Consider the following 22535-nt stretch of genomic DNA (forward strand, 5'->3'; position numbering starts at 1 on the left):
GCTCTGCAAACAACTCATAGAGGTCCTTTTACATGCAAATGAAGATAATAAAATGTTAATTTGTTTGAAAGATTATTTTTGCATGTATAAGGGCCTTAAGGGCTCAAGCACACAAGCACATCAGCAGTCGGGTTTTTTTTCTGCCCTATTTGAGGAGCTTGAACCCCCCCTACAGTCAAATGGATATGGATGGGCTTCTGACTTTTTTACAGGACGAACTAGTGCAGCATGCTGGGCTATTGTGCCCTTTTTTTAAACTTAATTCAGCGATAGAAGTACCTCTGACACTGATATGAATAACTCCAAACTTTGCATGACAAGTCAAATGAAATATATTCTTTCTGTTCAGTATACCATATGGTTATAAATGTTTAGCGTAGACTTAAAGGTGCACTTAAAATGTAGCTTATAAGTAGTATAGTATCCACTTATTATACTGAGAAATGTATCTGTAGGGTCCAAGAACTGGAGATATGCGAGATAAAGTACTTATCCAGTCTATAAAGTATAATAGGAAAGAAAGGAAAATATGTTCCTTTCTTCCCTACTTATTTATGAGACCAAAGTAGCTTCATCACCTGGGGATTTCCTCTGAGACCTCCCCAGTGGATACGGACACCTATTGGAGCTATGTTGGTGGATTACACCTAGGATTACATTGAGGGCAACCCTGGACCAGCGGTGTAGGCTCTTGTCAATTGACAGGTGTTCCACACCAGGTGAGTCCATATATATACAGATATCTTTAATAGAATATATATATTTCTTTGTTCAGAGCGCTATCTACACCTGTTTAAAGTATAATAGGGTTATTTTTCTGTACTTCTGTAATGACAATACAGTCAGCCAAACATAGATGGCTGCTTACAGGGGGAAATAGACTGCATTCACCAGTGTTATCTTTGTTACAAAAAAAGAGGTTAGAAATTCGATTTAGTATCTTGTTTATGATGGAAATACCTAAACAGAGTGTATGATACACGCGCTACAATGGAGTAAAAGTGTTCATTGTCACATTCTTTCCACCTTCTATTTGCTTTTTCAAGCTGCAAAAATCCACTAATGCTGTAAGTGTTGTGTAGAGTGGAGACCTTGAATGTTTAAACCCATGATATAAGTATGTTTAGTATATCCATCAAGTTATTATGTCGGTATGCAGAGAGTGGATTTGTATTACTGTGTCTTAGTGTGGAAGCATGCATGGAATGGCATATCAATAGAGATTATACAGTAGTAAAATGAACCTGTTAAGATGATGTGACTTGCACTCTTCTGTATTTCTGTGCAGCCGTGTACTTTGAAGTGTAAAGCAAATGTTGCAGCTTGTAAAATGAGAAACACAACTTGCCATTTCACACATAATAAATTAACATTTGTTTTTCTTCATTCCTAAGGTGTTGATTGCATCAGAAAGTTCTGAGGTGTTTTGTCATCTTAATCAAACACCTATCATGAATAGCGCCTATTATATGTTTTATTGTTGCTTCTACGTAAAGCATGGGAGATCATTTCTGCACATTGTCATTATATAAGATTTGCATAAGGTTCTAATGTCAAAACAGGTCAGTTGTTGCTTTAATTGCCTTTATTGGGTTTTTGTGATAACTGTGCTTATTTTATATTTTAGGACTATGATTTAAGCCAATTACAACAGCCTGACACAGTAGAACCAGATACAATTAAGCCTGTGGGGATAAGGCGTATGGATGAAAGACCAATTCACGCAGAGCCTCAGTATCCTGTCCGATCAGCTGCTCCACATCCTGGTGATATTGGAGACTTCATCAATGAGGTGAATTATAATACATTCCCACTGATACTACAGAATTATTGAAAAATCCCGCAAAATAATTTCTTCGGCTAATCCGACAAAGCACTTCTCAACCAAATGTATGATTGGGAATTATAACTAAACCTTGAGGCATGGGGTTTTAGTAGTGCAATAATTACTGGATCTGTCTAATTTTAATCTAGCTCATTTATCTATCTGTCTGTCTTTATAATATCCGATAACTTACTGTAGTTTTATAAAATATACATGTAAAACCGGAGCAGAAGTAACGCCATAGATGTCCATATTTTCAACAGCAGATAAAATAGATCTGAAATCAAAAAATTTTGAACTTGAAAGGGTTTTGTAGACCCAAGAAAATATTAAATCAAATGAATATGCTTCAAAATAACTAAAAGAAGCTTAATTTACCTTTCAATCAGATGTAATCTGCGTAAGAACCTGGCAACAAGCGTTCAATTCCCTTTCAACACAACCATAGGAGAAAGAATTACATAGTGCCTTATTGACATCAATGGTTTGTCCGTAAAATACACTGACAGGCTGGGTACTCCAGAGACAGAAACTCTTTTTGTAGCTGTTCTGAACCATGGTGAAACGAAAACAGAACATCTTACAACCCAGATTGCCTTAATACCCCTTTAAAGTTTGCAGAGATTAGACCATAAGAAAAAAAGACATCGAGCTTGTATGGTGACTGGATGCTGGAGCTCAGTGGAAAATTGTTACACATGTACAGGGAAATAGATGGGCATCAGCAACTTAACATGTCTTTATCAGGGACCAAATCAAAGCTCAGTGGCAAAAGATAGCCCAAAACAAAAGCCCAAAATCTAAGCCAGACACTTAGGAGGAATTTATCAAAGGTGTTGCTCCAGTTGTAGGGCTTATTTAGACGACCGTATATCAGCTCGGTTTTCACGCCGAGCCGATATACGGTGTCCTTGTCTGCAGGGGGGGAGGATAGAAGAGCCAGGAGCAGGAACGGAGCTCCCGCCCCTTGCCACCATTTGCAAGCCGATATACGGTTGTCTGAAATAGCCCTTATGGCAGTAAAAAGTTGCACATTTTCGCACAAAGATCTGCAACTTTTTCTTTCTCAACTTTTTAAAATAAAAGTCAACTATGAGGGTCAGGGAAACAGTTGACTGGTGGATTTTTTACGTTTTACGCCAAAAAAGGTGCAAAAAGCAGCAGAAATCTATACCTACTCATAGCACACATATATTTCATTGTTTTGGAAAATGAAAGATCATAAATGCTCCAAATACTCCAATGTATTTTGGATTTAGACTGACATAAAATGCCAGTCTAACTAAATCTGCCCCAATGTGTATGTGCCCATTAAGGCCTTAGTCACACGGGCGTTTTTTCCCGCGATTTGCGGATCGCATGACGGATGCACATCCGCAAATCGCATGACCGGGGCCGAAAAATCGCCCGAAAATACTGCTCCTAGCCGCGTTTCAATAGAAACGGGCCGGAGCTTTCCAGCGCATTGAATTCAATGGAGCCGGCAATACAGCCGGCTCCATTGAAAGCAATGCGCTGCGGGCGATCGCGGGATGAATTTTCGGGAAGGGCTTAAATATATAAGCCCTTCCCGGAAATGCATCCAGAAATGTGTAGAAATAAAAAAAAAATATATACTCACCTTGTCCCGGCAGACGGAGTTCAGCCGCGGCCGGCGGCAGTTCTCCCGAACTGCTCAGAGAATGAGCTGCCTCTGATTGGTCACAGCCTGACCAATCAGAGGCAGCTGTCACTCACACCCATTCATGAATTCATGAATGGGTGTGAGTGAGAGCTGCCCCTGATTGGTCCCTGCGCTGAGCCAATCAGAGGCAGCACTTACTCACCCATTCATGAATTCATGAATGGGTGTGAGTGAGAGCTGCCTCTGATTGGTCAGGCTGTGACCAATCAGAGGCAGCTCATTCAGCAGGCGGGGATTTTAAATCCCCGGCTGCTGAATACTACTCTGAGCAGTTCAGGAGAACTGCCGCCGGCCGCGGCTGAACTCCGTCTGCCGGGACAAGGTGAGTATATATATATTTTTTTGTTTTTACACATTTCTGGATGAATTTCAGGGAAGGGTTTTCTATTTTTAAGCCCTTCATCGTGCGATCGCCGGCAGCCCATTGCTTTCAATGGAGCCGGCTGTATTGCCGGCTCCATTGAATTCAATGGGCAAACATCGTTCTTCTCTGCCCCACAGCTGTTACAGCTGTGGAAGAGGAGAATGATTTGTCCACTATATGTTCTCAATGTGGTCGGCGCTGCTGCCGCCGGCCCCATTGAGCACATATAGAGAAGAGAACAGGAATCGCAGATAGGTGTTATCTGCGATTTCTGTTCTATAATTTATCGGAAGAGCGCATAAAAAGCGCTCATGTGTCCGATACCATTGCAAAGCAGTGGTTTTATTAAATCGCCGGACGCATGCACAAATCGCGCGAAAAAACGCCTGTCTGACTGAGCCCTTAACAAGCCAAGAATTAAAAACAGGTCTAACCAAGTAGAAAAGCTTTTCATGATCAAAACGTGCAGAAGATGGACTTCTCCAACTATACTTTCTAGACGTGCGTTTTTTTATATTTGTTGCTATTTGCTCTGTGGCCCCAAAGCTTAATCTGTAATAGTGCCCCCCAAACATACACACACCTATTATATGATATTTTTGGAATATCAGTTTGTTCTTATGTGGCAGAGGAACATTTTGCACCACCTAGAGGTGAATTCCTGAAGCATATGCAGTAGAGACAGGCTGTTTACAGCTATCTTATGCTTATCGCCCAGTAGTAACATTTTAATTGTATCAAGTGTTTCTTTTCTGAAGTTTCTATTTGCTGCTTTTTCGCATGTGTGTACTGAAAGCAAGCATTGAACCCCATTCAGCTAATTGGCATACCTCAGGTTATCGCAAGTTAACGCCCATATTTTACCCATTTCCTCAAGGTTTCCACAATACAGTGCTTGTTTAGAACATTTAATGAACTATAAAGGCAACAGCTCTATACCTTTATACTACTAAAAGAACTGGGTACTGTATTCACAGGAGGAATTAATTTGGCTGGAAAATAATAGTCTACCAGTCCTGCATTGTCTCCTAAATTCAATTATAAACCAAATTTAATAATAGTTAATTTTTATTTCCCTCACGTATCCCCCTTTCAGTTGGTGAGAATGGTTGAAATTCAATACCTTCATAATTACCAAGAGTTGTTTCAAATAGGATTAGTGTATAGAGCAGCCAAATTAAATCAATTATGTAAGTGCTTTATACACTTGTCTTGTGAAGCATTTTAACAGCCCTGTGAGTTGGTTTTTAAGTTATTCAAGCAAAGCAGGCCGTGTACATTATAATAGTAAAGGACAAAATGTCTTCCTTCATTTACTCAGCTAATGTTTTGCTCTCAGAGTAACTAAATGCACAAGACAAAATGTGGTCAATATCATATCTATGTAATAGAGATGGCTTTTGAATATTGCTCATTCATTCATCAGTAGTACTATTCTACAAAACTACAAGTCCATAGCTACAAGTCTTTATGATTTTCCACCATGCGTGTAAACTTTGGACAAAAGAAAAAAGTTTGGTATCATGTTAGGACTTTCTCAGACGAGCATGCTCGATTTTGGTCCCTGATTTTAATCGGTGTGTATGTCCATGTTATATCTGTACGGGTTCTTTTTGCTTACATGTGTCATCTGTCTTTTTTTACACATGCAAAAATAACAAAAGGTGTCCAAATTTTTTTTCCGGCATTGCATAACAATGTTAAGTGGAAAATGGAGCGCATGTGGATGTCCTCCATATGCATTCCTTTTTTATGCACCCCTCGATTTGAATGGGTGATTATCATCTGAGAAGTTAGACCAGAATAGGACACACTGTGATTTTGTATACAGTCCATGTAATAAAACACGTCTCTACAGCCCCATTGACTGTTTTGGGTCAGTGTGTTGTCTGTGCCATCAGTTACAAAAACAGAAAGCATATGAAAATCAATTTTGTCAATAAGTCCTTACCCAGTTGAAAAAAAGTGTTATTTATCTCAGTATTAGAAACAATATAATATTCTAGCATATATACCTTTCAATGGCTAACAATAGAAAAGACTTTTTAAATGTCCATTCTATACCATGTCTCTGCTCTTTTGTGTGTGTATGTGTGTGTTTTTCTACCGATATTTGATTTTATACTATGCCTGATTAAGAGACCTACAATGGTTATAAAAACTCTATACACCCCTGTTAAAATGCCATGTTTTTTCATGTTAAAAAGTCTGACAAAGATGAATCATTTCAGATTTATTTCCCTTTTCCAGGTGACCCGTTATCTATCTGTACAGTTCTATTGAAAAACAAACGCATTTTTTTGGGGGTGGATAAAACTAAAATAATGTGATTGCATGAAAATACACACCCTAAAACCAATATTTTGTTGATGTACCCTTTGACTTTTTGAGAGCATTCAGTCTTTTTGGGTTGATATTTATCAGTATGGCACATCTTGACTTGGCAATATTTGCCCACTCTTTCTTGCAAAAGCTCTTCAAATCTGTCAGGTTGTGAGGGCATCTTGTGTGTGCCGCCTTCTTCTGGGCAATCCACAGATCTTTAATGGGACTGAGGTCTCAGCTCTGGCTCGGCTATTCCAAAACTTTGATCTTCTTCTCGAAGCTATTCTTTTATTGATTTGGAGGTATGCTTTGGGTCGTTTCCATGCTGTGAAGGGAAATAACATCTTCAGCTTTTTAGGTTTTGTGCCAAAATGTACTGATATCTGGAACTGTTAATAATTCCCTCCACCTTGACTAAAACCCCAGTTCCAGTAGCAGAAAAAAAGCCCCAAAACATAATGCTGCCTCCACGATCTTAACTGTGGGTTTGATGATGCACAGTTTTGGCTTTGTGTCAAACATACTTTTTGGTATTATGTCCAAAAAGTTCAACCTTGGTCTCATCAGACCATAACATGTTCTCCCACATACTTTTATCAGATTTGATGTAGGTTTTGGCAAAACATAGCCCGGGCTTGGATGTCTTTCTTTGTTAGAAATGGCTTCCATCTTGCCACCCTACCCCACAGCCCTGACATATGAAGAATACTTAAGATGGTTGTTACAAGCACTACACAAATAGTACCTGCCAGAAATTCCTTTAATATTGCTGTAGACCTCTTGGCAGCCTTCAAATTTCTTATGATCTTTTCATCAATTTTTGAGGGACTTTCCACTTCTTGGTAATGTACACCTCTTGCTTAAAAAAACAGACAACAAGACATTCTGGTTTCAATAAGGGAAAATTATCGTAGAAATCCTTTTCCCATGTATTTTTATACTTGAAACTTCTTCAGATACAATGACAAGGGAAATAGTAATTAATCAGACTTTAAACAACTGGCTAAATAAAATCTTGACATAAGTATATGTTTCTCATTTATATTCCTATGGTTTAGTTTATTACAACAGCATACGTCTACATTATCTATTGTTTATTAGCGACCTTGACTCCTACAATAAGACGTCCCTCATGCTTGGGCGATGATAACTCAAACATATTAATTTACTGGTACTTTCCTAGAATTTATAATTATAACTTCAGCCCTTCGACCAGTACTGGATGGAGAAGGTCACTGTGTACTAAAGTCACAGTGTCCTAAAGACATCAGTATATTTAAAGAAGCTTACTAAATTTCTCTATCACTGTGTTGCATGGTATATTTAATGCCTTGGAAATTTTTGGTACCTTTCTCCTGACTGATACCGTTCAACAATCAGATGGGCTGTAAGTTCTTTATGGACCATGGCTTTGGCTGAAAAATGCAACTAAGAAAATGTCAAGAAAATCCTACTAGAACAGCTGAACTTTAAATGGGGTAAATCAGAAACGCTTTACATAATGACAGCTGTGTACTATTTAACATGAGTTTAAATGTGATTGGCTAATTCCGAACACAACCACATCCCCAAATATAAAAGGGTGCTCACATTTATGCAACCACATTATTTTAGTTTTGTTATTTTTATTTTTCAACCCGAAAGGATTTCAGTTTGTTTTTCAATGGAATTGTACAGAAAACGGGTCACAGTGAAGAGGGAAATAAATCTGAAGTGATTCATCTTTGTCACATTTCTTAACATGACAAAAACCTGGCATTTTAACAGGAGTGTGTAGACTTTATATATCCACTGTAAGTGGTCTAAAAGCTTGCTGTTTAACATCATTTTTTCTATCGTTATTAGCCATTAAAAGGTGACACATCTGCAAGAATATTATTTTGATTCTCTTAGACTGTCTTCAGATGTCCAATCTTCAGTGCTGTAATGGAACAAAAGAAAACGTCTGGATCTGTGAAAATGATGGAACCCAGCGGCACCTGATGGAACCTATTGACTATAATGGGTTCCATTCGGTTTCTGTCATGGGTTACAACATTTTAGTGGAAAAAAGCACTGCATGTTGTGCTGTTTTTTTCCTGCATTTCAGACAAAGCTCCTAATGGAAACCTAGATACGGGAATCTGAACAGAGTTTTACTTAAAGCCAATAATACTTTTTTTTGTAAATTTTAGACAATTAGTCTAATACATTATGTATCCGAGATATAACTCCAAATTACTATAACTCCTAAGTTGCTATTCCATTGTAAGTAATAGTAAGAACCTATTGTCTCTTCTGTTGCTGCTGCGCCCCTATATGGTGTATGGCCATTGCTATTACAAATAAACATACCATATACAGAGTGCCTAATCATAAGCATTATTTAGTATGGTTTCCAAACAACAATGCCATATATCAGCCTAATAACACTGACAAAACTTACAGTGCTATACACTGCTGCTGCTGTATATACTGTGTGGTGCCTAAGTAGCAGCGTCAAACAATGGAAATACTACTGCTACAGTAATCAAATAAAATTATACTGTGACCAAATAACAAAGTAATATTATAAGAGTGCTATAAACACCGCTTTACAGTTAATATTAAGATTTTTGGTAGTCACAAGCCTAGGCCTCCGGAGCATTTGTGGTACCTCATTCAGTAGGGGCAGGCAATGAGCCTTGTGTAAGTGAGCTTATCACTAGGGTATGTGGGGTTACTGTGATGCACTTAAAAAGAGCCCTAATTGAATTTGGCCCAATCAGTATTTAATTGCACAGTGTAAACCTGCAGAGGGCTCCTCAGGGGTTCTACAAATAGGAGATTTATTTTTGTTAGGGTTCTACAGATGTGAGTGATTATGTGCAAAAGCATGCATTTTTACTGTGGATACTATTATCTGTTTCTTGGGTTCGGTATTTTTCCCAGAGCTATTGTTTCAGATTTAATGAGCACTGATGCATAAAACATTGTTAGTGACCCCCTTTAAATAATTTTTATTCATAAGGCTGATACAATAACCACAAAGCTGAAGCCCTCTTATTCCAAATGTCTGCCTTTTGAGTTTACTTGTGGTATTTTTCCATTAGCTGTTGGTTGTGTTTTCCTTACATCATGTTTGGTTCTGCCTGTTCTTTCAGTCATTAGTCTGAATGGCTTACTAAGTTCAGGCACATTCCTCAGTTCAGTATCTCTAGAATGCATTCCTTCTCACTTAATTCTACCAACATTGTAATCCACTTATAAATTATATCTCGGTTTGACAGCTGTGCCCATTCCAGTACATGCAAAACTCTTTATTTACAGATTCCTCCATCTTTAAAATAAATTCTCTTGAACAGTCGCTAATCTTCACGCTGGTCCTCCATCTCCATGAAATTAAGAATTATAACCCTTCCTTGGAAATGCTGTAATCATTTTGTCTTGCTATGTCATCGATCCTGTCAGTAATAAAATACCTCCATGGTTTCCCTTCTCATTTAACTAGTGGTGTTTAGAGATTTCTAGATTACTAAAATGTCTTTCTTTTATCTCATATGTCCTATAAAAGTTTTCTTTAGTATAAATGTATCTTTACATTATAATTCATGATTAATGACTATACTGTATTATTGCAGTTAGAGTTGAGCGAACAAAACTCTGCCAAGTTTTATGCTCATTCGAGTATTAGCGTACTCGATGGTGCTCGTTACTCGAACGAGCATCAAGCCGTGTTCGACCCCACCCCAGTTTTTGGCTCCTCCCCGCTGTGGCGTGCCTGTTTTGGCTCCTCCCCGCCGCGATGCAGTGCGCCCCTTTGCAAATTTTTCGTCTGGTAGGAGAGAGAGAGACGAACCTAGGGGGGGAAAAAAAGCTCGGCACCCGGCGTCCCACATACAAAAATGCTCGAGTCTCCCATTGTAGTCAATTGGGCTCGTTACTCGAGTAGAGCTCTCGAATTTTACGAAAAGCTCGACTCGAATAACGTGGACTCGAGCATTTGGGTGCTCGCTCATCTCTAATTGCAGTTATTATTGTTGTTTGTTAATCATTGATTTATATATAGAGATTATAGGTGAAATATTTTTGACTTGTAAAACATACCCGTCACGTTTCCTTTCACATGTGCATCATGGTTTTCCATTATGAGCGAAAACCACAATGTAGTGCCGGATCTGTTGTACAGCAGATACTGGTGGAGACTGAAAGACTCAGTTGACTTAAAATGGGTTTCTTCGGGTTCTGCCAAAATCTAACTCACATTAATAGGAACATAGTACTTTTTTTGTATGCCAAAAACAACGGAATCTATGATGGAGGCTTCTAATAGATATTGCAATGCAGGCATGAACATAGCCTTAGGCAATTTGACTATTCTAAGACTAGCATGCAAGTACGCCCTCCCAAGTGGACTTCTGTTTTGTAACAAAAAATGGAAAAGAAAAAAAAATTGTAAGGACTGGCAATGTTCATTAACTCTTCATTATAACTCAATTCTACTAAGTTTTAAATATGTTATGCTATGCAGAAACTGCCTCCATGTCCTTTTCAGATCAACATTCTGTACTGATTGATTTCCTAATATATTCATAGTGGTTGGAGTCCTTTACTTAGACATAAAGAGATGGCTGCCTACAAGTGTCACCAGTGGGGGCATGGGAGCGCTATACTGCGGCGTTATCGCATACTCCCTCTAGTGGTGACTATAGGCAGCCAACATGTTAAAGTTTAAATCTATGTCTACGAAAGGATTTAGAGCTTTCTATCAGAAAAACAAAACTCTGGCTTCTATAGCAAATATTTTAAGAAATTAATCCAATAGTTTTCAACTGTAAAAATCGCATCACACTTCCCTTGCAAATTGCATGGCATGCAAGGACAATGCAGTATTTTTAAAAGATCCCTTATGGAATAATGGGCTGTTCCTTTAGGGCTTAGTCACACAGGTGCTGATCAGCCCGTGTGACTGAGCCCTACTGCAGGAAGAAGACGGCCGTACTTCAGGACGGACGACTCCCCGCAGCGCTAAAGAAAGAACACATGACCGTCAATGAAGCCGGTCACATGTTCTTTCTTCCGGCGCTGCAGAGAGACGTCCGTCCTGAAGCGCGGCTGTCTTCTACCTGCAGTAACCTGCAGTGACTAAGCCCTTACAAGAAATCGCCCAAAAATCGGACATGCAGCAATTTTTTTATTTGGCAGCATGAAATCAATGTGTTATTACCAAATGCGAGTTCCATCCATATTGCTATTGGACGGAACTCGCACATTAAACTTGTCTGCGTGAATGCGCCCTTAAACTGTTTTGATGAATGAGGCTGAGCTGTATTTAGGAAATGTGCACAAGACGTGCATTCACTTCAGTCATATGGTAGTGCTGATGTTCAAGAACGAAAAGAGTGGGAAATAGGCTCAGAGGGGTTCTTGTAAAATGCTAACTCAGTTGATGTTAGTATTGGCTAGTGCTTATTTATTTTGGGAATCCTGACATATGACAGCACATAAAAGATTTTCACTTCCAAAAATCTAAGTTACATTTACTTAAAAGGAATGTGTCATCAGAAAGAGAACCTTTGTTTAATTAAAGTTTTTATGCTAAACATACTGTTTTGGTGATTTTGTTATTTTTATTTTCGATGTCACTATATACTTAAAAAAAAAAATAGTATCTCACCATTTTTACTCTGGCTACTAAGCCTCATCAATAGAGATGAGCGAGTATACTCGCTAAGGCACATTACTCGAGCGAGTAGTGCCTTAGCCGAGTATCTCCCCGCTTGTCTCTAAAGATTCGGGGACCGGCGGGGGGTGGGGACCGGCGGGGGAGAGCGGGGAGGAACGGAGGGGAGATCTCTCTTCCCCTCTCTCCCCCCCGCTCTCCCCTGCTCACCGCTGCAACTCACCTGTCATCGGTGCCGGCCCCCGAATCTTTAGAGACGAGCGGGGAGATACTCGGCTAAGGCACTACTCGCTCGAGTAATGTGCCTTAGCGAGTATACTCGCTCATCTCTACTCATCAACCTAATTGCCCATAGACTGGAAGGAACTTATCTATGGGAGAGTGTTCTAGACATGCTCTGTGACATGTGCAGAGGCCATTATAGAGGGAAAGAGAGGAGCTGAACTGTGACCATCACCAACTGTGAATGGTGGATCTTGTGTTATCTATATATGGTGTTATCCTGCTTGTGATGATAATGAGATGACTGATGAAATGTTTTCCCTACAGAAGGCGACATGTCAGACTATTATTAGACTTAGTGGTCAATCTGAAAACTACGAGATATTAAGATTTTTTTTTCTGTAATACAGGTCATGACATCAAAAATTAAAACCAAAATTTCTACTTTTCTCATTTTCTGATTACACATTCCTGTTAAGTTTTGGAATGAAGCTTTGAATGATAAACAGAAGCAGTGTGATAATCCTGTAAACAATTTTGACTACAACTTCAATCACCATTGAGACTGTCATGTCTTTAATGTACTAATTGATATATTTTCTTTTTTAGGGGCTGAAGGCAGCAGACAATGACCCCACGGCTCCCCCTTATGACTCTCTCTTAGTGTTTGACTATGAAGGTAGTGGTTCTACTGCTGGCTCTCTAAGCTCCCTCAACTCATCAAGTAGTGGTGGCGAGCAAGATTATGATTACCTAAATGACTGGGGCCCTCGCTTCAAGAAACTTGCTGATATGTATGGAGGAGGAGACGATTGAACTTTGGAATGAACTTTCGGTTTTGTGGAGAAGAACAAACATTTGAACTGATATTCCCAAAAAGCGTAAAGAAGCTTGGCTTTAACTTTGTAGTCTACTAGCACAAGTGCTTGTTTGAAGGCTTTGGCATAGGCTGCAAACCAATTTGGGCTCAGTGGGAATATCAGTCATCCAATACTGTTTGGAAAAAAAATGATTGAGCTCAGTTACACTTGAATTTTACAGTACAGAAGCACTGGGATTTTATGTGCCTTTTTGTACCTTTTTCAGATCGAATTTAGTTTTATGTTCAACGCTTTAATGGTACTGATTTCTGAAAGGGTGAAAAGACTAAGTATGTTATGGGTGGGGTGGCGTAAGTAATTACAAGGATTTTCTTCATCATGCCTTTTTTTCTTTTTTTTTACGTTGTGTTGCTTTTGTTATAATCTGGAATAAAGAACAAATTTCATTAGAATAACTTTATTAGCTGCAAACAAAACCATGTGATTGACATGTACAGTGCATTATACTTAGTTGTAGTTTTTAGGGTTATTTCATTGGAAGTCTACCGGATTTTGCAGTTGGTTGCAGGAAAAGGGAGTTGTCATATCACCAGTTTCTAGCATAATTGACTTTTTTTGTAGCAGAATTGATTTTTCTTTCACAAGATAGGCACATTTTTGGTCTTAATCAATGTACACTCTTTTCATTTGGGTATTTTTTCACTTCACTGTAAAAATGGTATGTGTACATAATGTTTTATCAACATAGTCTATAAAGAAGTTTCCAAACTTCAGAACATGTGTATGTATTATTTGGACTATGGATTCAGGTTTTGCATGTTTATATCTTTTTTTCTTTATGAATAAAGTATTTACAAAACAGGTGACAAACATAATTATGTTCAAGCAGACAAACTGTAGAATCCGAACACCACTTTTTTTTTTCTCTATTATTGATTTGGGAGGGTGAAAACAAAAAGTTCTTAGCACAAATGTTTTACATAATTTGTACCAAAAAATAAACAAATCAGATAGGGGCAAACGCGTCGGTGGCACTACTAATACACGTTTAAAGGGGTGGGAAGCTTTTAAACTGGAAAGACTTTGACAACGGCTTTGCCTCTGTATTGTGTACCAGAATATAAATGATGCACCTCTGACCCCACGTTCTGAATAAAATGCTAATTTTGGATCTGGTGACTGGTTTGAATTTTTTTCGTTTCCACTTCAACAATTTTGAATGCTGAGAAAAATCCCAAGATGCCCTGAATTCAATGAGAAAATATGAAAAAGTATATTGCTGGAGCTTGCAATAGCTGTTACCTACTTCTTATGTGTTCTGCTGAAAAGAAATCTGATTTCCCTTTTGAATATTGAAGTACAAAAGTATATGGTGAATCTGAGTGGTTGAGGCATTGCTTGGGAATCCATGTCTTCTATGTGTGGCAGTTGAAGGATACAGTGCTCATTCATTCATGTCTTGAAAAGAAGGAACATTTAATCAAAGCACAAGTGGAACTTGCATTTTGCATTACACTGAATGATGTTGTTTATTACTAGTAACAAATGAGAACTAACCTAACACAATAATTTACAATAATTAAAACTTGCCCTTTCATTGAGCCAGGCGGCATGAAAACATAATACATTAGCAGTGTCCGTTCCCTTTGGTTCTTGCAGACAGAGCTCTTTTTCCTAATGATTGGATTTCTGGTCATTAAGTGGTGCAGTGTACCTGGGGATTTCTGTAATGGAGCTTTATGTTTGCCCTTTTATGTCCTAGAGTTCAGGCAACAGCAATAAATCTGTGTGATAACAAACAAAAAAAGAATCTAATTTTTCTAGGTTAATTGCAAAAACACAATTTTTGTGCTTTGCTGTTCATTCATTGATTTTTTTTATTTATTTATATATTTATGTTTTGGGAATTTTTTTTGTGAAAGTCTCAAATCACTGTCTAGGCTAGCAACAAAAAAAGACAAATTCTAGATACACCCATTGTCAAAATAAATTTGAGAACCTAGAAGGAGTTGTCGGAATCAAATACATTTATGTAAGTAAGTGATTACAATATCAGTGCAAAAGGATAATTTATTGCAGAAAACTGAACACTGTTTGTCCGTCTCTAGCTTGGATTCAAGATGCGATACGGGTGGGCAAGGAGGCATACAGGTTCCATATGGTAGCCTAAACTTGTAGGCTATCAAAGTTGGCATGCCAGATGGTCCCATACATATTCTATTGGCGATAAGTCTGGTGACCAGGCAGGCCACAGAAGTGTTTCAATGTTATGGAGGCATTCCAGTGCACCCTTGCTGTGTGTGGCTGTGTATTAACCTGCAGGAAAATGCCTCTTAGAAGCCCTGCCATGAGAGGCAACACTTGTGGCTGCAGGATGTCCTGAGCATATTACTGAGCTGTCAGTGTGCCTTGCACCGCTACTAGAGTTGATCAGCTGTCATATGTGATGGCCCACTAGAGCATCACACCAGCAATGGGGACAGTGTGCCACTCCACAGCAAAGGCAGGATTGAAGCACTCACCCCTAGACCTACAGGCACTGAAGACAACCTGGATCCACTCCATAGCAGTCCAGTTTTTTTGTTCATGATACCACTGCAAACGGAAGCTACAGTGGGTGTCAAAGGTAGTACACATAATGGGCGTTGTGACACAAAATGTCCTTCAGCCAAGCAACTGGAAATTATTCCAACAGACATAGAGGCCTGTAACTATGATGCCACCTCTTATTGGTTGGCAGACAACAAAACAGTTGGAGCTGCTCGTGGTTGTCAGACAATTCTTTCTACTGGTGCTCTGTCGAGGGCATCCTGAGCCTGGGTTGCCTTGTGTGCATGCCCTCACGCATCCACTGATCCCAACACCTCCTAACAGTATGGTTAGCATGGCTCAGGTGTTGGGTAATTCGTCTATATGACCATCCATCTTCTCGCATTCCAATAATGCACCCTCTCAAACTCTGTTAATTGGGCGAAATCTCATTGATTATGACATAGAGGTATGTCCAGTAGTCCACAAGCGCTACACAAACGGAAAAAGAGGTCTACTATGCACAATTATCCTCTGAGAGCCTTTTTATTATCAAAGGGTGGAACCACTTTTAGGGCCTCAGTTGGCAAGACCGTTCATCTAATCACCCCATAACTATAATCATTTGCATATCTGCCTGAGATGTAACAATATCACCAGTTATTCAGCAAAATGATAACTCCGTCTAGGTGCTTGATTTTTTTTTGACAGAGTGTATAGTGACGACCAATAGATCTTTTTACTGACTTCACTAATGGGCTTTAAAACTGCACATACATGTTTTTAAGGTGATGGATTGGCTCACTACTGACAGCCAAGCTCCTGATCAAACCATCAGCAGTTGAGAACCCCCAGGTCCTGGCAGTTTAACCACTTACATGCCACGATCAATAGCAACTTCAGCATGTAAGCAGATGATAAGGGGAAAGGGCTCCTTCTGTCACCCATCAGCACCCCGCAGTGCGATTGCAAGGTACCAATGGGTTTCCATGGCAGCCTGAAGTCTGACAAAGGCATCCATTTCTACCATGTAACAGAACCTATTAAACTCTGCCTCCCGCAGAGTCTAATAGGCTGCTGTCATAGGCATAATAGTATGCATTACATAATTAAAGGCCCATTTAGATGCAAAGATGATCGCTCAAACTTCAGTTTGAGTGACAGTTTTGAACAATCATTTTGCATAAACTCTTAAGTAGCTACTCAGCTACTTAGGAGTTTATTAGCGTGCAAATGAAGCCTTTTGCTGAATGCAGATAACAGCTGGAGGTCTGTTATATGCATTCAGCTGCTTTGTTCTTGAGCGGGACTGCAGCTGACAGAATGCTATCAGAGCTATCCCACTGAGAACTCAGCATGCAGTCCCGATAAAACACATCGCTGACTTCAAGTTGGCTTGAAGTCAGCGATGAACAAGTAGTGTACGAAAAGTGCACGATAGGCACACGTTTAGACACAGCGATTATTGCTCAAAAGATGGCTTTTAAGCAAACTTTGAGCGATAAACATTGTGTCTAAATGGGCCTTAATGCAGGTTACTATCCTAATGATTGATTGCATCTTTAGGTCCCCGTGAGTGACTTAAGAATTAGCATCAAGAAAAGTTCCATAAAGTTTAATTTAAAGAAGAAAAATCCAGTTTAACAAAATAAACATTTTCCTCACAATAACTCTTTTTAAATGGATAAATTACCAAAACAAATTTTGATAAAGCAACATATTTTAGGTATTACTTTGTTTGTAACGACCCAGACAATGAAAACATTTTGTTATCGTGAACGCTGTAAAAATCATTTTAAAAAGTATTACCAGAATTGCTATTTTTATTTTGTTCACCTCTCCAAAAATGCAATAAAAAGCAATCCAAAAATCACAAGTACCTCAAAATGGTACAAATGAAAATGACAGCCCCTCCTGCAAAGAACAAGCTCTCACATAGCTCTGTTTCCAGAAAAATGAAAATGTTATGGGTCTTTGAATGTTGCAATACAGGTTCAATTGCTTTTCTTTAAAAACATGTTTTCGTTGTGCAAAAGTAGTAAAAAAATTATGTAATAAAGTTTGCACTGAAGTAATTGTACTGATCCACATAAGAAAGTTATCATATTATTTTTAATGATTGGTGAACGCCATAAAAACAAAATCCCAAAACAATGGCATAATATCTGGGAGGTTGTTCCATCTCCCCCTTAGAAAAATTTTAATAAAAGTTATATAACAAATTATATGTAGCCCAGAATGGTGCCATTAAAAAATACGACTCGGCCCAAAAAAATTTAAGCCCTTATATCAATGTCAACGAGTTATGGCTCTTGCAATGCAAGGAGGAAAATTGCTTGATCCGTAAGGCAAAAAATAGGCCCACATTAGAAAGTATATAGTGGGTCAACAAGTTTTTGCAGTTAGGCCTCGGTCACACGGGCGTTTTTTCCCGCGATTTGCGGATCGCATGACGGATGTGCATCCGCAAGTTGCGTGACCGGGGCTGAAAAATCGCCCGAAAAATCTGCTCCTAGCCGCGTTTCATTGAAAGCAATGGGCTGCGGGCGATCTCACGATGAATTTTCGGGAAGGGCTTAAAAATAGAAAACCCTTCCCTGAAATTCATCCAGAAATGTGTAAAAAGTAAAAAAAATATATATACTCACCTTGTCCCGGCAGACGGAGTTTAGCCGCAGCCGGCCGGCAGTTCTCCTGAACTGCTGTGAGTAGTATTCAGCAGCCGGGGATTTAAAATCCCCGCCTGCTGAATGAGCTGCCTCTGATTGGTCACAGCCTCACCAATCAGAGGCAGCTCTCACTCACCCATTCATGAATTCATGAATGGGCGAGTGAGTGCTGCCTCTGATTGGCTCAGCGCAGGGACCAATCAGGGGCAGCTCTCAGCTGTCATTCAGCTGATTGGTCCCTGCGCTGAGCCAATCAGAGGCAGCACTCACTCGCCCATTCATGAATTCATGAATGGGTGAGTGAGAGCTGCCTCTGATTGGTGAGGGCTGTGACCAATCAGAGGCAGCTCATTCAGCAGGTGGAGATTTTAAATCCCCGGCTGCTGAATACTACTCATAGCAGTTCAGGAGAACTGCCGGCCGGCCGCGGCTGAACTCCGTCTGCCAGGACAAGGTGAGTATATTTTTTTTTAAACTTTTTACACATTTCTGGATGAATTTCAGGGAAGGGCTTATATTTTTAAGCCCTTCCCGAAAATTCATCGTGCGATCGCCGGCAGCCCATTGCTTTCAATGGAGCCGGCTGTATTGCCGGCTCCATTGAATTCAATGGGCAAACATCATTCTTCTCTGCCACAGCTGTTACAGCTGTGGCAGAGGAGAATGATTTGTCTAGTATATGTTCTCAATGGGGTCGAAGCTGCTGCCGCCGGCCCCATTGAGCACATATAGAGAAGAGAACAGGAATCGCAGATTGCAGATAGGTGCGATCTGCGATTTCTGTTATATAATTTATCGGACGAGCGCTTAAAAAGCGCTCATGTGTCCGATACCATTGCAAAGCAATGGTTTTATAAAATCGCACATCGTATGCGCAGATCGCACGGAAAATCGCCCGTGTGACCGAGGCCCCAAAGGCAAGATAAATTTTTTCTATATCTAAGTACTCGCTCCATACTTTTCTCTACTCTTTGTCCTTATATTAACCTTAATATGGGCAATTAGGAGTGCTGACCCCTAAAAGCACCATCCTAAACTACAACCTTTCCCAAAGTCTTGTCCTATGTCTTTCACTATTATGATGTCTGATTGTATTATCAGGGAACACAGACTGGAATCTGCCATATAACTGAACACATGCCTGCGGATATACGTAAGGCTAGCCTGTAGCATTATTGTACTCCGTAAACCAGAGAGTTTATATTCGGACTTTTTTTAAATAATTATATTAGGCAACTTGGTAGTAACACCAAATTTCCATCAGGCATGTCAAATTCTCCCAGTAACTATGTAAAATTCTCTCAGTTGTCAGAAGCTTTTATAACTACATGCAACGTCCCAACATATCATGTAATTTGCTATATTATGCAATATTGCAATGCTATAGACCAGGCAGAGGTTCTCCTTTCTCCCTTCTTGGTGCTGGTTCATTTAACCAGGTATTCATCAAATTTCCCAATCTATAGTTTGCCCACACATTCATCCAGGGTGCTGTGCAGCGCATATCAGTATATGCTCTTCATTGCACTAGTGCTTCCTTGATCTGAGTTCCCCCCACAATGATACATTAATGTGTGTAATAGTGCATGCATAGTCCTATTGACATCATGTGGACTCAAGGTCTTCTGCAATGTTACACTGCTATGTTGTCATATAGCATAAAGCCCTAGCTCCAATCACACAACCTCAGTAGCTGTGTAACCTTTGCTTTTTTATTCCTTGAAAACTTTGTACAACTTGCTACTAAATTAAAGTAGAATAGAAAATTATAGCTGAATGCATCATTGAAATTCCATCAGAGGTGCACTTAGAAGGAATTTTACAGATACTAAGAAATATCCCCTTAAGCTATTGTAGTTAAATGATCAAATAATTTTTGCTGTCACTAGGGGAACTAATTGTTCACTGATTTATTATTGAGTTTAGTGAGAGTTATGTAAATCCCTAAGCAGAAAGCTCATTCAAGTGGTGGATTCATGCACACAGAATTTTCATATTTAAGGGGTTTATGCCAGGATTAATAGTTAACCCCTATTCATAGGACAGGAGATAACTTGCAGATCAGTGGGAGTCTGATCGTTGGGACCCCTACAAATTCATAGAACAGGCCCCCAGCACATATCAAAGTGTGGGCAGCAGCGGTTGCATATATGCTCTGCTTACTTCAATGAGACCGCTAAAGCGTGAACTCAGCAATCTCTGGTGGTCCCATTGTGTGATCACTGCTGTCCACACTTTGGAACGCTCCAGTTTGTGATATCAGTAGCATTCCCGGTGGTTGGACCCTCACCAATTGGCAAGTTAATGCCTATCCTGTGGATAGGATATAATTTGCAATCTTGACACAATCCATATAACTGGGTGATTATATTAAAGAAAGCAGATGACATAATGTACTTAAAGAATTCAGTTCAATCGAATCAAGTAGTTTTACTCTTGAACACCACTATTAACCACTGCACCATCCTAAACAATATAATAACCATATGCAAAAATATTAATCACAATATAATATTATAATACCCACTAAACCAGCAAATACCTCAAACTGTTTGTGTGTATATATGCACACACAAACACATATAAATCTATAACTGCCTCAGACCATCATGGATAATAGATGATAAAATTAACTTGTTCATCATAGTGGCCCAACAGAGATGTTAGGTATTGACAGCTATACCACTGTGGAACCCCAGGAATATTACAGGAATGCTACCACTAACCCATAATGTGTGGTCTAATGAATGTAACAAGTTGATAATGTGAGCATGATTAGGGAGAATTTTAGCATCTCCATTGTAAGCACCCTCGCGGTTGCACCCCACCACCACCACCAACACCACCACCCCCAACCTCCCCCCCATTTCCTTTCCCATCCATGTACATTCTGTTTTTTGTTAACCATTGCAGTCTTATAGAAGTGATAATATGCCAACAACTAACATTCAGCAAGCGCTTTGAGTTGAGCCTTGGGATAATCACATGCAATAGAGTTTTTAAATTCTTCCTATATGGCTGCGTTTTATATGACTGTGGTTGACATGTTCATAAGTTTTACATATGTTGTCCTTCATGAATATGCATTATTTTTCCTTTGGGCTACTTTGTGCATTGAACTTGCCATAATTGAACACTATTTACAAGGCTACTATTTCATGACTTTAATTTAATTACAGGAAAGCTATATACCATCCTTACAAGGGCCATCAAACAGAAGTCAATTCTTGGTTAGCTTTACAAGGGGAAAACATTTGTTTATGTAGATTATGAAGTAATCAGAAGCACTCAGTGCTTTTACGGTGAAAGTGTATAAAATTATATGGAGCGATGGTAAAAGCTTACAATAAATATTGATGTACTCTTTGGATTGATAGCTTTTTCTATTTTAAGTTAGTGAATATATAAATTCTGTGCATTGCCAAATTATTACGTAAAGCTGTAATTGTCAAAACGGGCAGCTATCTCCTAGGCCAGAGAGTGCTGCGGTACAGTCAGGGAGCTGCAGTAAAAAGTGCATTAAACAAAATAAATAGCAATACATTACTCCCGGGCTCAGATTTATAAAGCGGCTAGAAAATTGCAATTAGAAAAATTTGCTTGAATTCCCTTAGGTTTCCGTGAAGACTATTAAGGGGGTTTTAAACATGTCTCTCATTTATATTGTCATTCCTCATTACGCCAAGACATTTTGTTTCATTTCTAAAGTTCACCTGTCACCAAAAGAATTAAAAGTACACTGTGCCAATCTGTGAATTTGATGATGCCCACATCATTTACCTAAAATATTACAGCTTTTAAATTATACAATCAACATACTTGAACTATGCAGAACCGTGCCAATACCAGTGACACAACAACAATTCAGAAAGCTTTGAACCAATTAACATTTACAGTGAGATGGGTTTTGGGTCTGTGGTAGGTTAAGTGTTCTATCTTTATTTTTTGGACAACAGTTAACTAAATCATTTTTGCAATCTATTTTTAAATATAGGGCTGTGTAGTATTTTTTTGTTGGTTTCACGTGGGGTACGATTAGCCAAAAGTACTCAAAATCTATTATTAATATAATTATAATATCTTAAAATGTGAATTTCGCAAATCCACACTTGAAAGAGTCTTATAGCAACATATTCAAAAATGAATTTCCCATTTTGTTTTGGTCATACACTGTATAGATTCCAATTCAGGGGGTCTGGGTGGACTATGCAAATTATTTGGGTTGGTGGCAGGGTCACACTGACCCATCAGAGTATCTGTGGATCATCAGTCCCACGTTTTGTGAAGCATGGCCATATAGGAGGTGCTCTGTGTTCTCACTAATAGAAGGGAGATTTTGTGTATGGAAACCCCTGTATGTTGTGCACATGTTCAACCAGGGCATATGGACAGAGAATGTGTTTATGAAAATGTCAAAATTCACCATATCATCTCTTTAGGTGTTGGGTGTCTTCT

General features: G+C 39.1%; 1 protein-coding gene across 1 annotated transcript in view; it reads left to right on the top strand.

Moving 5' to 3' along the window:
• The window catches only part of CDH2 (cadherin 2), a 299078-nt gene extending 285025 nt beyond the window's left edge, over window positions 1-14053 (top strand). Inside the window, exons 15-16 of the mRNA XM_066579647.1 lie at window positions 1628-1792; window positions 12671-14053. Of these exons, the coding sequence (XP_066435744.1) occupies window positions 1628-1792; window positions 12671-12877 (372 nt within the window). The 3' untranslated portion in view covers window positions 12878-14053. The remainder of the gene's footprint in view (window positions 1-1627; window positions 1793-12670) is intronic.
• The last annotated feature ends 8482 nt before the right edge of the window (window positions 14054-22535 follow it).

This window comes from Eleutherodactylus coqui, chromosome 9, assembly GCF_035609145.1.
Source record: "Eleutherodactylus coqui strain aEleCoq1 chromosome 9, aEleCoq1.hap1, whole genome shotgun sequence".
NCBI lineage: Eukaryota > Metazoa > Chordata > Amphibia > Anura > Eleutherodactylidae > Eleutherodactylus > Eleutherodactylus coqui.